Source organism: Scylla paramamosain, chromosome 29, assembly GCF_035594125.1.
Source record: "Scylla paramamosain isolate STU-SP2022 chromosome 29, ASM3559412v1, whole genome shotgun sequence".
Classification (NCBI taxonomy): domain Eukaryota; kingdom Metazoa; phylum Arthropoda; class Malacostraca; order Decapoda; family Portunidae; genus Scylla; species Scylla paramamosain.
Window position 1 is genome coordinate 2104445 of NC_087179.1, and position 16201 is coordinate 2120645.

Consider the following 16201-nt stretch of genomic DNA (forward strand, 5'->3'; position numbering starts at 1 on the left):
GATTATAAGTAAAGGACATACCGAGGATGCTCAGTGTAGAAGAGGGGGACAGTTGAGTGTCATTGAAGAAGAGGGGATAGTTGTCTGGAAGGTTATGTCGAGTTGATAGATGGAGGAATTGAGTTTTTGAGGCATTGAACAATACCAAGTTTGCTCTGCCCCAATCAGAAATTTTAGAAAGATCAGAAGTCAGGCGTTCTGTGGCTTCCCTGCGTGATATGTTTACCTCCTGAAGGGTTGGACGTCTATGAAAAGACGTGGAAAAGTGCAGGGTGGTATCATTAGCGTAGGAGTGGATAGGACAAGAAGTTTGGTTTAGAAGATCATTAATGAATAATAAGAAGAGAGTGGATGATAGGACAGAACCCTGAGGAACACCACTGTTAATAGATTTAGGAGAACAGTGACCGTCTACCACAGCAGCAATAGAACGGTCAGAAAGGAAACTTGAGATGAAGTTACAGAGAGAAGGATAGAAACCGTAGGAGGGTAGTTTGGAAATCAAAGCTTTGTGCCAGACTCTATCAAAAGCTTTTGATATGTCCAAGGCAACAGCAAAAGTTTCACCAAAATCTCTAAAAGAGGATGATCAAGGCTTAGTAAGGAAAGCCAGAAGATCACCAGTAGAGCGGCCTTGACGGAACCCATACTGGCGATCAGATAGAAGGTTGTGAAATGATAGATGTTTAAGAATCTTCCTGTTGAGGATAGACTGAAAAACTTTAGATAGGCAGGAAATTAAAGCAATAGGACGGTAGTTTGAGGGATTAGAACAGTCACCCTTTTTAGGAACAGATTGAATGTAGGCAAACTTCCAGCAAGAAGGAAAGGTAGATGTTGACAGACAGAGCTGAAAGAGTTTGACTAGGCAAGGTGCAAGCACGGAGGCACAGTTTCGGAGAACAATAGGAGGGACCCCATCAGGTCCATAAGCCTTCCGAGGGTTTAGGTCAGCGAGGGCATGGAAAACATCATTGCGAAGAATTTTAAAACGTGGCATGAAGTAGTCAGATGGTGGAGGAGAGGAAGAAACAAGCCCAGAATCGTCAAAGGTAGAGTTTTTAGTAAAGGTTTGAGCAAAGAGTTCAGCTTTAGAAATAGATGTGATAGCAGTGGTGCCATCTGGTTGAAGTAGAGGAGGGAAAGAAGAAGAAGCAAAGTTATTGGAGATATTTTTGGCTAGATTCCAGAAATCACGAGGGGAGTTAGATCTTGAAAGTTTTTGACGTTTTCTGTTAATGAAGGAGTTTTTGGCTAGTTGGAGAACAGACTTGGCATGGCTCCGGGCAGAAATATAAAGTGCATGAGATTATGATGATGGAAGGCTTAAGTACCTTTTGTGGGCCACCTCTCTATCATGTATAGCACGAGAACAGGCTGTGTTAAACCAAGGTTTAGAAGGTTTAGGACGAGAGTGAGGAATGTATGCCTCCATGCCAGACACTATCACCTCTGTTATGCGCTCAGCACACAAAGACGGGTCTCTGACACGGAAGCAGTAGTCATGTAATCTTATTGATGTCCTTTTGTTTCTCCCTTACCTACTTCCCATACCAAAAGATCTCCCTTCTTTCTGCCATTATCAGGTCACTCTTTACTTCTCTTTTCCTTTCTACACTTCCCTAATCTTCCCTCACATGACAGATTCTTCGTATCTTTTTTTAGCTTTCTTTCATTTCGTTATTTTTATTTATTTTTATTTATTCTTTTCTTTATGTGTGCGTGTATGTATGCACGCGAGTGGAGGGGGAAATTACATTTTGTCTTCGACTTCTCGTTTCCTTCATCACACACATTCGCTAATGAACACACACTCTCTCTCTCTCTCTCTCTCTCTCTCTCTCTCTCTCTCTCTCTCTCTCTCTCTCTCTCTCTCTCTCTCTCTCTCTCTCTATCTATCTATCTATCTATCTATCTATCTATATATATATATATATATATATATATATATATATATATATATATATATATATATATATATATATATATATATATATATATATATATATATATATATATATATATATATATTTATTTATCGCTTGTTCCATTAGTGTAGTCCCTTTAGCACGTGCAGCCCTCCAGACCTGCCTGTCAATCGCCAGTGCCTCTAGTATCTTCGGTTATATATCACACCTCCTCAGAAGGGTTTTGCATTGGTCATCATATCGTTTCTTTGGGCCTCCAACAATTCTGTTTCTTTCACCAAGTTGACCGTACAGTATTTGGCTTGGTCATCGGTGTTTTAGGCATCCTGATGGTGTGACTGTATCTCAAATCAATGAGAGCAATAAACAGATATTTGTTTTGCTCCCTACCTTTTTCGTAGAGCTGTTGCAGACAAAAGACCATGTCAATTGTGCTGCGATCTTGTCTAAAACCACATTAGCTCTGAGGAAAATTTTCTTCAATGAGCTGAGTATCTAAACAGGAAAGCATGACCTTCGATAGTATTTCCTCAGGTACTGATTAGAACAGGATGCCTCTGTTATTACTGCAGATTGCTTTATCACATTTTTTTTTTCCTGAAAATGGTTAAGATGTTGGAAATTTTTTTTATCATTTGGAGTACTTGCCCAGAGAGAGAGAGGAAAAATTCCTCTCCCTCCTGCTCTCTCAGCACTCCGAGCATCTGCAAGGAAGGTAAGGGAGAATTTAGTGAGGGAATGCTGGAGGGGAAGGGGAGCGGAGGGAATGAGGGAAAACCCGAACTAAAATAAAGATGAAGAGGCGGCCAAGGGAGGATAACGATAAATGGAGAGAGAGAGAAAGAGAGAGAGAGAGAGAGAGAGAGAGAGAGAGAGAGAGAGAGAGAGAGAGAGAGAGAGAGAGAGAGAGAGAGAGAGAGAGAGAGAGAGAGAGAGAGAGAGAGAGAGAGAGAGAGAGAGAGGAGTAAGAAAGTTTCTCAAGACACGACCATTAAATTTTCTCCCTGTTATCATTTATTTCCTTCGGTTTTGACTTCTTTCCTCTTTTGTGTTTCCTCTCCGTTTTCACTATTTCTCTCTCTCTCTCTCTCTCTCTCTCTCTCTCTCTCTCTCTCTCTCTCTCTCTCTCTCTCTCTCTCTCTCTCTCTCTCTCTCACACACACACACATGCATCCGTTAATTACTTTTTATTCTCCTTCTCTCGATTTCTTCTTCTTCCTGTTATCATCATGTGGACTTTTAAAGCTTCTAAAAGTTTCCTTCCCTTTCTTATTTTTTTCTGCGTACTTTTCTTATCTCTCCTACCTCTTTTCTCCCTCCCTCCTCCCTCCCTGCCTCCTTCCAGCAATATCCCTCGCCTCTCAAAATTCCTCCCTCCCTTCATCGCTATTACTCCCTCAAGTTCTTCCCCCACAACGCCGCTCCTTCCACTAATGTCCCTACTCAAAACTTCTCTCCCTTGCCTGACTACCTTGTTTTATGTCCTGGTACATTATATCTCTCTCCTCTTCCTTAAAATTCCTTCCAATACAGTCGTTCCCTCCTCAACTATCCCTCCCAGCGTGATAGAAGGAAGCAGCTGCCTAACGCATCCCTGTCAGTTTGGGCGTGGTGTCCTGCCCATGTGCTCAGGTTTCTGGGTAAGTGTTAATGACCATTAGTTATTGTAATCAGCACAGTGCGAATATTAACAATGCACAATGAACTGTTTTCTTTGTGTTTTTCTTTTAGGGAACCTTCAGAAGGCCTTTTTCCTTGTCAATTCCGTTACGCTTGCCCAGAATCTCTAATACATAAACAAAACAAAACCAAATGCACACTCCATCTCGTAATATCTTAAATAAATTAATTTTAACAAGAATTTGGCTTACGCAATGTACTGTTTGTAGAAAACAACGGTTTATTTTCCAGATTTAGTTTGCATTTTTCTACCTTCATCAGTATTATTTCTATGAACCTGTTTCTCATAAGAACAATAATTGTTATTTTTAGAAACTTTCGCACACGATCAACATTTGTCGTCTTTCCAAAGTGTCAAGCAATGCAGACCATGAAGACAGACATACAGTCACGATCACCAAACAGTCGCCAAGAACACGGCTGTATCCCACTCTTGTCTTCTCCCTCCTGCTTCACTTGGATACCGTGCCTCGTGTCACTGTGACCTTTAGTGCACGTACCTGACTGCCAGCCTGCCTGACCCTGTCGTTACTTGATGGTGGAGAGTTAACGAGGTTCTAGTTTTTCCTCTCTGCCTGGATGCCTGCCTACCTGCCTGACGCTGTCGCTTCCTGATCGTGGAAAGTTAACGAGGCTCCAGTTCCTCCTCTCTGCCTGCCTGCCTGCCTGTATCGCTCCCTGATGGAGGAAAGTTAACGAGGCTCCTGCTGCTCCTCACTACCTGCATGCCTGTTTGCTTGCCTGCGTCATTCCCTGATGGTGGAGAGTTAATGAGGAGGCTCCTGTTCTCACTGCCCACCACTTTCCTGGTAACGCCTGCCATCACTACTAACTCATCCAGACCGTGACTTGAGTGTGGGTATGTAAAATTTCCCGCCGGGGCTCTGTGGACGTAAAACTCTCCTTTGCCAGTTATGAAACAGAATCTTTCACTCTTTATAGGTGGGTATGGATTTCAGAGAGAGAGAGAGAGAGAGAGAGAGAGAGAGAGAGAGAGAGAGAGAGAGAGAGAGAGAGAGAGAGAGAGAGAGAGAGAGAGAGAGAGAGAGAGAGAGAGAGAGAGAGAGAGAGAGAGAGAGAGAGAGAGAGAGAGAGAGAGAGAGAGAGAGAGAGAGAGAGAGAGAGAGAGAGAGAGAGAGAGAGAGAGAGAGAGAGAGAGAGAGAGAGAGAGAGAGAGAGAGAGAGAGAGAGAGAGAGAGAGAGAGAGAGAGAGAGAGAGAGAGAGAGAGAGAGAGAGAGAGAGAGAGAGAGAGAGAGAGAGAGAGAGAGAGAGAGAGATGAAGCTGTAAGAACATTCCCATTTCCCTCGCGACATTCCAGCCAACACTCCTGCTAACAGTAATTAACTAAAATTACTGGACTTTTACTCGTTTAAATGAGATGAAGATGAAGGAAAAGGTTGCTTCACTTTTTTAATTCCAGTAAGAGAGAGAGAGAGAGAGAGAGAGAGAGAGAGAGAGAGAGAGAGAGAGAGAGAGAGAGAGAGAGAGAGAGAGAGAGAGAGAGAGAGAGAGAGAGAGAGAGAGAGAGAGAGAGAGAGAGAGAGAGAGAGAGAGACGGCTTTTCTCCCAGTTCCCATCAAAACAAAAGATTGCCTCTCCTAGCCTAACGCGGCGACTCGTCCACGCCTGGCCAGCACTGAGGGAGAGGCTGGCGACTGTTTCCCTGATAAGCTTAACTAGGACACTCACTTTGCCCGCAGAGAGAACACAACTAATGACTGGTGCCTCTGCCGCACTGACGAGGTGAGGCGAGGAGAGACGGAGAGGCGTTGTGCAGGCTCTTTTTTAAGTACATTTAGAAATTAAAGTAAGAGGCTAAAATAGGAGAGAAGGATCCAGGAATGACCTCTTACTTTGCTCGAATATCCGAGTATTTTGTCACTCCTCTAATGCTCTTATGTACTTTTTTATCTACAGCAAAAGAGAGAGAGAGAGAGAGAGAGAGAGAGAGAGAGAGAGAGAGAGAGAGAGAGAGAGAGAGAGAGAGAGAGAGAGAGAGAGAGAGAGAGAGAGAGAGAGAGTTTCTATGTGTGTTGGCTGCAATAATAGCGTCACAACATCGAGGTCACATAGCGCTGCCTCTCCCACCGAAAACCTGCCCTAACCTGGAATCGAACCCTGTAAGCTTTGGGGCACCAATCAAGCACTACACCGCGCAGCCATTGCCGCCAGCCCAGGCGCGCCTAACGACCAAGGCTACGGGAAGATGGACGGGAAGAATTATCACCGAAATGACTCTTAACAACCAAGGGTGGGGAGCGCTCCATGACATTACCCTCTGACAGCATCATTATGATGTTTCCCGTAGCTTGACTGAGTCTTCAAAAAGAACAGAGAATCGTGGTGGCAAGGGTGGTATTGCATTTTGGGAAGAGACTGTTGAATGAGTGGTTGTGGTTGTGGAGGATGGAAGGAATGGTAGCGACGGGTGACAGGCAGGATGAGGGAAGGGCAGCGGCGGGTGGCAGGCAGGGTAAGGGAAGGGCAGTGGCGGGGAAAATGGCCTCCTCAGACACACACGGGGAAAGGAAGTAGCTAGATGCGTCAGACGAGGAACGTAAATGCATGCAGGACGCACAGGTCAGGATATATAATTAACTGCACGAACGCATCTGGTGCAAAAGATAAAGAAAAATATAAATCATAGAGGATTTTGTCGCTATGAGTTAACGAACGCAATAGGAGGCAGAATCAGAGAAAACACAAGCTCGGGGAAAGAGTTTAAGGTAAGGGGTCATGCAGAGAAGAAAAATAAGATAACTGACACCCGAGGCAAGAAAAGAGAAAACGGACAACGGTCTGACCTTTAATAAAATCGACGGCCTGCTCGAGTCCGTATGTGTCCTTGTCGCAGTCGTCCAGGATGTGAGCCCCGAGCCTCACGCCGGGGATGAAGTCCACCTGGTCATTGATGAAGTCCAGGGTGTAGAGCATCGCCTCGAGGGCCTGCACACCCCCCTGTGGCATGATTGGGCCGCAAACCATGTCGTTGTGTCGCTCATGCACCATCATCAGGCCGCCGAGAATCAAGTCGCCGTCCATCGCAACCACTTTCCTGTCCGGCCACGTCACGTTCAGCCCCGCCACCGCCCGACTCTGCCTCGTCCTCCACAGGCTGCGTGTTCCATCCAGCGGCAGGCCGTCGAGAAGCTCATGGCCCAGGGTGCTGTAGGACCGGGCTGGGGCCGCGAGGTAGAGGAGCACGCCCGTTAGGAGGAGGAGGTGAGGGAGGGAGCGGAGGCTCGGAGAGGTAGGACAGGATGTGGATGGAATGCATTATGGTGGTGGTGGTAAGGTGAGGAAAAAGAGAGCTATTTATGGAAATGAAAGAGGAGGAGGAGATGGAGAGGGAGGGGGAGGAGGAGGAGGAGGAGGAGGAGGAGGAGGAACAAGAATGAAGGGAGTGGTTTTGGTGTTGGCAGCGGCAATTGCGGCGAAGACGACGGTGGTGGTGGTGGTGGTGGTGGTGGTGAGGGTGGTGGTGGTAGTGGTGAAGGTGGTCACGGCTGAGAATCTTCGTCAAATCGTATTTTTCTTTTAATCTTTGTCAAACCGCATATTTTCTTTATTCCCCAGATATGAGGAAAGTGGAGGCGGCTTCTTCAGTGCCCCTCTTTTCCTCAGACGCACCCACGATTCCTCACTATCTTTACGAAGGTCTGCACCCAAGTCACTGTCTCGTCTCTCGTGTCCAGCCTGCTCGCGCGCTGCCGTCACTCCGTCTGTCCTGGAAAACATAAAAAAAAATTTATCCTCTCTCTCTCTCTCTCTCTCTCTCTCTCTCTCTCTCTCTCTCTCTCTCTCTCTCTCTCCTCTCTCTCTCTCTCTCCTCTCTCTCTCTCTCTCTCCTCACAAACAAAAAATTCTCAGTAAAATAACAAACGCAACACAATGAGGGAATGTCGCTTTAAGGCTAAACAACAAATATGACTTCCTATATTTCTTCTCGCGTTAGAAAACACACACACACCCACACACACACACACACACACACACACACACACACACACACACACACACACACACATACACACACACACACATACTCACTGGTATTCTCTTTGTCAATCTGTATACTTATGATACTGTACCAGACCTACGTTCCATACTTTTTTTTTTGTAAAGTCTGAGCACATAAATAAAGGTTTCGTTGAATTTTATATATAACGTTCTATATTCAGAGAGAGAGAGAGAGAGAGAGAGAGAGAGAGAGAGAGAGAGAGAGAGAGAGAGAGAGAGAGAAAGAAAGGGATAGATAGATAGATAGATAGAGAGAGAGAGAGAGAGAGAGAGAGAGGAGAGAGAGAGAGAGAGAGAGAGAGAGAGAGAGAGAGAGAGAGAGAGAGAGAGAGAGAGAGAGAGAGAGAGAGAGATAAGAAGACCGAAAACTGGAACATTATACTAACGAATGTTCATGATCATTCTCTCTCTCTCTCTCTCTGTCTCTCTCTCTCTCTCTCTCTCTCTCTCTCTCTCTCTCTCTCTCTCTCTCTCTCTCTCTCTCTCTCTCTCTCTCTCTCTCTCTCTCTCTCTCTCACGTGCTCAATGAAGGACTAACCATAGGAGATAGCATCATATTATTTAATTCCTCACAAACTAATTAACCGCTGAAGGGTTGATATTCTTCCTTTCACTTAATTACCTCCTCCTCTTCCTCTTCCTCCACAAAAGACTAGCGAACCACGCTTGATACTCCTCTTTCCACAATTTCCATCTCCTCACAGGATATTTAACAAGAGGACTTGATGTTTTTTTCTTCCCGCATGTTTTCCTCCTCCTCTGCTTCCTTCTCGCATCCGTAGATGGGAAGCAGGGATGGAAAAGGAATCCGGGTCAGGAAGGGAAGGAGGGCCAAGAAGGGAGGCAGGGTCGGGAAGGGAAGCAGGGCCTGGAAGAGAAGCAGGGCCGGGAAGAGGATCAGAAAGAGGAGGAGGGCCGAGAAGGGAAGGAGGGCCAAAAAGTAAAACAGGGCCGTGAAGGGAAGCAGGGCCGTGAAGGGACGCAGGGCCGGGAAGGGAAGCTGGGTCGGGAAGGGAAGGAGGGCTGGGAAGAGAAGCAGGCCCGGGAAGGAAAGGAAGGCCGGGATGGGATGGAAGGCAGGGGAGGGAAGGAGGGCAAGGGAGGGAAGAAGGGCCGGGAAGGGAAGGGTGGCCGTGAAGAGAAGCAGAGCCAGGGAGGGTAGCAGGGCCGGGAAGAGGAGGGCCAAGCTGCACTAAAAACAGTTATTAACTTCAGACGCGCTGCGATACACGCACAGAGTGACAACATACACTTGTCTTTAGCAACGTCACGCAACTGGCACGTGTTCCCTTTGACGTGTTTCTCTGGGTTAATGGGACGCAGCGATCAAAGAAACTTGCCAGAGAAGCACCTAATGACAGGAGGAGTTAGAAGGGTAGTCTACCGTTACGTCAGTGCCGAGGAGGGTCTCCAGGAACCTCAAGCACCTAACGCTTCCTAGGCAGTTAATATTAACTCGATTTAAAGCAACATATTCAATGAAAGAAGATGAAATATTACATGGAGGTTATGAGTGCGGTGGTGCAGGGATTAGAGGGAGGTTACAGGATGTTGGTTGTGGCGCATGTAGGGGATTGGAGGGAGGTTGCGGGATGTGGCGCGTGTACTGTTCAAGTGTTGTATAATATTAACGGGAAAAAAAAAAAAAATAAATAAAAAAAAATATATATATATATATATATATATATATATATATATATATATATATATATATATATATATATATATATATATATATATATATATATATATATATATATATATATATATATATATATATATATATATATATATAATCTTCTTCTGCTGCTCCTCCATATATATATATATATATATATATATATATATATATATATATATATATATATATATATATATATATATATATATATATATATATATATATATATATAATCGAAAGTGTGACATGTTACAGGTCTGTTGTTGCTTTTTGTAACACACACACACACACACACACACACACACATTTTCAAGCGACATTCCTTTTATTTCTCATCTTCTCTTTCTATCAGTCAAAAATTTACTTCTTTATCTTGATTGGGAGTTAGTGAACTCTGGAAACAATAGTCCGTAGACCTATCTAAGGAAAGAGCGGGGAGTGATGCAGTGGTGTGTGGCAGGCGCAGCACATCTATACACCTTCTTGAAGGAGCAGCAGCGAGTGATGCAGTGTTGTGTGGCAGGCGCGGCACATCCATACACCTTCCTCAGGGAGCAGCAACGAGTGATGCAATCGTGTGTGGCAGGCGCGGGGCATCGATACACCTTCCTGAGGGAGTAGCGGCGAGTGATTTAGTGGTGTGTAGCAGGCGCAGCACATCAATATACCTTCCTGCGACGAGTGATGCAGTGGTGTGTGGCAGGGGCGGACATCAGTAGACCTTCCTGAGAGAGTTTTGGCAAGTTATTAAGTGGTGCGTAGCAGGCGTGGCACATCGATACACCTTCCTGTTTACTTACACAGGTAGTCCGCGTTTTCACTAATCTGGGACACCCTTCGCTCTGTTCAGTACACGCTGGTGCCGCTCAGTCGTTCCCTCCTCCCTTTGCTGTCTCTTCATTTTTCCTTCATTTGTTCATTTCTCTCTTCACTCTCTTTTCCTCTCAGTCTTCCTTCTTAACTTCCTTCCTCCCACGACTTTGTCTCCCTCCCTCCCTTATTTTATCTATTATCTTCTCCATCCCTTTCCCTTATCTTCTCCCTCCCTTATTTTATCGATTCTTTCTCCCCTTACCTTTCCCTCCGTTTCCCTTCCCACCTTCCTTCCATCCTTCGCTGGCTCTTCACCTTAGCCATTATCCTATTTTTCATTCCTTCCTCCCTTCTTGTATAATTTCACTCCCTTCTCACCTTCACCTTTCCCTCCCTCTTTCCAGTAGTGTTCACGACTTGCATCTTCCACCTACAAGTCACCGCCCATCACGTTGCTCACTCTCCACGCGCAGAAAGGAAGGGCCAGAATTTTCCCGGCTCGCACCTTACTATACTAAAGCGTGGAATAAATAATTGTACCGCTGACCTATGACCTTCAGGATGAGAGAGAGAGAGAGAGAGAGAGAGAGAGAGAGAGAGAGAGAGAGAGAGAGAGAGAGAGAGAGAGAGAGAGAGAGAGAGAGAGAGAGAGAGAGAGAGAGAGAGAAGGGGGTGGGTGGAGGGGAAAAGACATTTTGAGGTGTTCTGATGCAAGATCTAAGAAGCTTCCTCAGATCTTGTCCTAATGAACAGTGTGGGCCTCACGAACTCTTCTGAGGGCGGCGAAGGCAGCTTGACACTGACCTGAATTATAAATAAGCTCTCAGTGTGCTCGTCATTACCTGCTGGTATTCATTACCTCCAGGTAGACGAATCACGTCAATCGAATTTAATTAATGGAAATAATTAGGTCCAATGCCATCTTTTATAATTAGCGTTAAAACCAATAATTACACTATGTAACACGATTTTTGTCTAACAAACAAGTATTATTTTTCAACTGTTTTCATTACAAAACAATAGTAAATGTCCATTATTCTTGTCAAACTTTGCTTTTGTGGTTTTTAGAATGATTTTTGCCGCAAAATAGCTAAATTTCACAATTTTCACCAGTTTTGGGCAGACAACAATAAGCAACTTCAAATGACACTCTTTCTTTTACTTCTAAAACCAATTTTTAGAATTAAAAATTAACTGTTTTCTTGATTTGCGTGAATATAACATATCACTTTCATGTATGAGCCCGCAGATGTAGTCTCCCAACATGTTTTCATTAAGGGATCCCTGATATCTCTGTTCAAAGTTCATTATATCTTGGCGCAAACGCTCCCCTTGTTCCTGTGAATATGCTCCCATATACTTCTTGAACTTGTCGAGGTGAAAATCTAGGATATGGACCTTCATGGACGTTCTGCAGCCCATCTCACCATATTTTTTTCACTTAAGCTTCAACCAGTTCCATATAGTTATCAGTCTTGTTGCCAAGAAATCCCTGTACGACAGCAATGAAACACTCCTAAACTTTTTTTTCTCCTTTTCTGTGAGCTTCTGTAAAAATTCTGAGCACTCCATAATTTTCCTTATTTGTGGTCCAATAAAGATACCAGATTTCGTCTTTGCCTCTGAAAGCTTAGGAAAGAAGTCTAGAATATATTTGAAGGCAGCATACTCCTTGTCAACAGCTGTAACAAACTGTTTCATGAGACCCAGTTTGATGTGTAGTGGAGGAAACAAAACCTATTGAGGATTCACCAATGGCTCATGTTTGATATTGTGTGCTCCCACTGTAGTATCAATCCTTGGAGGCCAGTGCTTTCTCTGATAATGTGCTGCTCTGTCTCTACTGTCCCAAAGGGAAAAAAAACAGGGATGCTTGGTAAAACCTCTTTGCAGTCCCATTAAGAAACCCTCCATCTTGAAGTCTCCACTAGCTTTTCAGCCATACTTGTTATAGTTCAAAGTTTCCAGTAGAAGCTTTACACTGCTGTAGTCCTCCTTGAGATGCACAGAATGAGCAAGATAGAGAGATGGACATTTGTTTCCAATGCCGAGAAGTACAGCTTTCAGGCTTTTGGAGGAGCTGTCAATGAAGAGTCTCCATTCATTTGCATTACAAGCAATCCCAATAGCATCAAGAAAGCCTGATACATCATTGCAGTAGCACAGCCTCTCCTCCTTTCCAAAGAAGCTGGAGAAATGTTTGTAACGTTTTCTTTGGCTGGTCACTTGCACGCTGTTATCAAGTAAATCCCATTCCTTTAGCTTTAAAATCAAAAGCTCACCATTCGACTTTGTCAAACCAAGATCTCTGATGAGGTCATTAAGGTTTCTGGTTTGGGTAGTAAGGACTCCTCTAATCAACAACTGTATCTGTGATGTCACAGTCTTCCTTTCTGTTTAGCTCATCTTATGACTTGCTGCTTTCTTCTGATAGTTGACTTCTTTCTAAAAGAGCTGGTACAGCAAGATCAGCACTGTATGGTACTGGTGCAATGGAAGATGGAATGTCTGACTAGAAAACAACAGGTGCATTTTTCCCAGATCGATGTTTGGAAGGATCCAACATGCAGAAAAAAACAGTCAGTAGGTTCATGCCATATTCTAGGTATGGCAAATTTCATGGCTCTGTTTTCCCCTCTATACCATCCTCTAAAAGAATAACACTATGAGTTTCTATTAAACTTATTTTATTTCTATTCTTTATTCTTAATCGGATCCTATTCTTGTAAAGCTAGCAGCTATTTTACCTTCTAATGTTTTCTTACAATGTTCACAATCAAAATGAGGTGCCCAGGTCTTGTCTTGATCCTCAATTGGCACAGCAAAATATGCTTTGTGAGATTCACACATTTTTCCGAATGCTGTCACAGAGAACTTCTTTGCTCTTGTCTTACTGAATTGACCACACATGTAGCAGAATGCATATGGAGAATGATTCCAGCCTCTTGACGCCATTTCACCACTTGTGTCGTCTCAGTCAAATGTAATGGTGTCACATAATTAATAATAATATGTATTGTATTTATAATGCCTTGCCTGATTAGCAATATAAGTGTATGTATACATATATGCATAAGTGTAGATAGTGGGTGTTGGCGCATAAGGGTGGGGCGGATATGATCACGCCACCCTACGTCACACACACACCATGGAACTTTCCATACTCCTTTTATTGCCATCGATAAGTAATCGGTAGCACCTACATTACAGTATCTAAGTATTCTCCATAGTTAATCTCTCCCTAATGTATTTTGGCATGTATTACTCTTAGCTATAAGTAGCTTTTCCTTTGCCTTATTTATGTAATTAGAGAGTAATAATTATGAATATATGCATGTACTGTGAGTGCGGTCAACCCGCCCCTATTTCTAATGTCAGCACTTTTTGAAGGCGCTAAGCGTCCCTTGTGCCGGCTCCGGCAGTCTCTTGCCAGGGTGTAACGCTGTACCACGCAGAGGACATCCGTTGTCCCGTACGCGCCACACCCTTCTCCAGAACTCTGTACATATATCTAAATATACCTATTTTTATACGTTCACCTTTGACATTCACCTGAAAACCACAGAAACTCATCAAGAGTGACTTTACCTATTATATAAAGGTAAGAAACTAATGAACAGTGTCCAGTGGTAATTGATAATTCAAAACCACACCGGAACATTTGGTGGCAGCTTAATGAGATACGAATAACTAACTCCAGGGCCAAGAGCAACAACAATAAACAGTGGTTGAAAGTGAAGTGGTGAACGGACACAGTGATCGGAGAAAACGGCAAACAGTGGCAGGGTAGTGAGGAGAGCAGAGGAGCGAGCCGGCGTTGTTTACAGAACTTACGCTGACACACCAAAACACTCGCACCAAGCCAAGAGCGACGCACCTAACGGTCTCGCCTTACTCACCCAGCCTGCCACTCCCAAGATTCACTTCTCTTTGTTATTGAAGGAGGAGACTTAAAAGACTCGAGGAGAAACCTAACAATTCTTTGGTTTCCCCTCGGTCTAATTATTCGTCGTAGATTCTCGGCGAAGACATCATCGGCGCAGACATTCTCGGCGCAGACCAACACATCTTCCACCTGCAGGAATCCTGCAGGATTCTACAAGAACACTACTATCCTAAGAGGAGCTTCCCAAGACGGAAGGAGTCTTCCTAAGAAGATATATATATATATATATATTTTTTTTTTAAGTGTGAATTTCTCCGGCTACAGTCGTGAGTACAGACACTTAGTGGTACACCACACCAATATTAAATAAAACACTTGTGGTAACGCAAACACTGTTAGGGTTCATGTATAACTTACCTATTTCACAGTGATGTTACTTATGTGGAAATTAAAATAATTTAGTTTGCCTCTTAAACACCGTTTTCTTTTTCGGCTGGACGGAGCGCTCGCTCTCGTTTTCTTTTAAGTGTTCAGGGATAACTAGGATAATTCCATTTCTGTCCCTAAACCTTCAATTCTGTTAAAATTTTCACACTTCTCAAAATACTAACCATTCATCCTTTAAGAGTGGAAACGCCTTTGGACGATGGAAACGTAATTTAAGTGTGTAATTAATACCTAATTAAGATAGTAATAATACTACATTTATGGCTAAAGCTGAGAAGTTAGCTGAAATCTATGAACTGGAGTGTCATTTCCAAGCGGATAATAGTGACACTAGATCATCAGAAGCACTATCAACGGAACCAAAAGCCACTACAGTGGAAAATACCGTGTCTCATGAGGACGGAAACGTGTTGATTACAAGATCAGGGAATAAATACCCATCATTATCAGCAGCAACCATGGCTAATCCTAATGCTTCTGCTTCAACCTCTACTGGCTCTCCTTATGCCTTGCATGCATCTACTACACTTAAGGTACTTCCTATTCCTGAAACAATATCAGCATTTCGCGGAGAAAACCCGCAAGAAAGGGCTCACGATTTCATCCGTTTGTGTGAGGATGTTATGACAAGAGCAAATACTATCACCGATGAAGACAAGATCTCTTTCGTCAGATCTAAATTGGCTGGAGAAGCAGCACACATGATGAATACCAGCGCTTTTAGTCCGCTTGAAATAGGGACTAGTTATGCAAATTTCAAGAAAAATTTCTTGAACATTTTTGGGGGTAAGAGTCAAACTGACCTCATGGTACTAGCCTCCAAGATGGGTCTTAGATTTGCAGCTGAAATTAACTCTCTTCACGAAATGAAAGCTTTAATTCCTACACATCAGTTCGTAACGGACTTCATGGATGTCTTACGACTTAACAACTGGTTCCAAGGAAACAGTATGACAGAAACAGATTTCAGAAGACTTCTGGAATTCATCTTTTACATATCATTGGTGAATGGGGAAGTGAAGAAAACCGCAAGTCATTTTCGCTTTAAACCGGGAGACACAGTAGCTGACCTTGCAGTCCTGATTCGGGAGAAAAGAGGGCTATCTGGTGCCTCTCCGGAAACTCAAACCTCATTGGTTGCTCCACTCATGGATGACGACCAATCTCAACCTTGTGCGGCAGCCATGGCGAGGCCTGGAAATGTCTGTTCGTACTACCATAAAATAGGTCATGTTGAAAAAAGATGTTATAAGAAACAAAAGGACCAAAAATTGGCAGCAAATAAATCCGACTTGGAGAACAAAACAAAAGGGGGTAATCTCTCTGTTAGACCAAAACCAGGTGCATCGCCCCAAGTGAAAACTGGGAGGACAAGATCCTACAGGGACGTCGCTACCCAATACTGCCTCATACATGGCCAGTGTAAACACTCATCAGAGCAATGTAAAGATATAATCAATATGAGAATTGAAAAACAGGCCAGAGCTAACCTGAACAGTACAAGGCAGTCGGGGGAAGACCAGCGCACAGTAGTAAACAAACCCGACTAAAACATCTAAATGCGCAAGACGCTGAGGCAGCAGATTCTTCTGACATGTCAGTGCATTCAACCATAAATGCTGCCAACAACCAAACAGACATAATGGCATTACCAACTAGGGTAGGTAAGCATCGCTTATCTTTGGCTGTAGACACTGGAGCCACAGTAAACGTGATCTCTGAAGAATCTTACAAGATTCTGAAA

The 16201-nt window shown here is 43.7% G+C and overlaps 1 protein-coding gene across 1 annotated transcript in view; it reads right to left on the reverse strand.

Moving 5' to 3' along the window:
• LOC135115773 (metabotropic glutamate receptor 2-like) overlaps nt 1-16201 on the reverse strand; it is a 110461-nt gene that overhangs the window by 21207 nt on the left and 73053 nt on the right. The window contains exon 2 of the mRNA XM_064032790.1: nt 6415-7337. Within this exon, the coding sequence (XP_063888860.1) occupies nt 6415-6652 (238 nt within the window). The 5' untranslated portion in view covers nt 6653-7337. The remainder of the gene's footprint in view (nt 1-6414; nt 7338-16201) is intronic.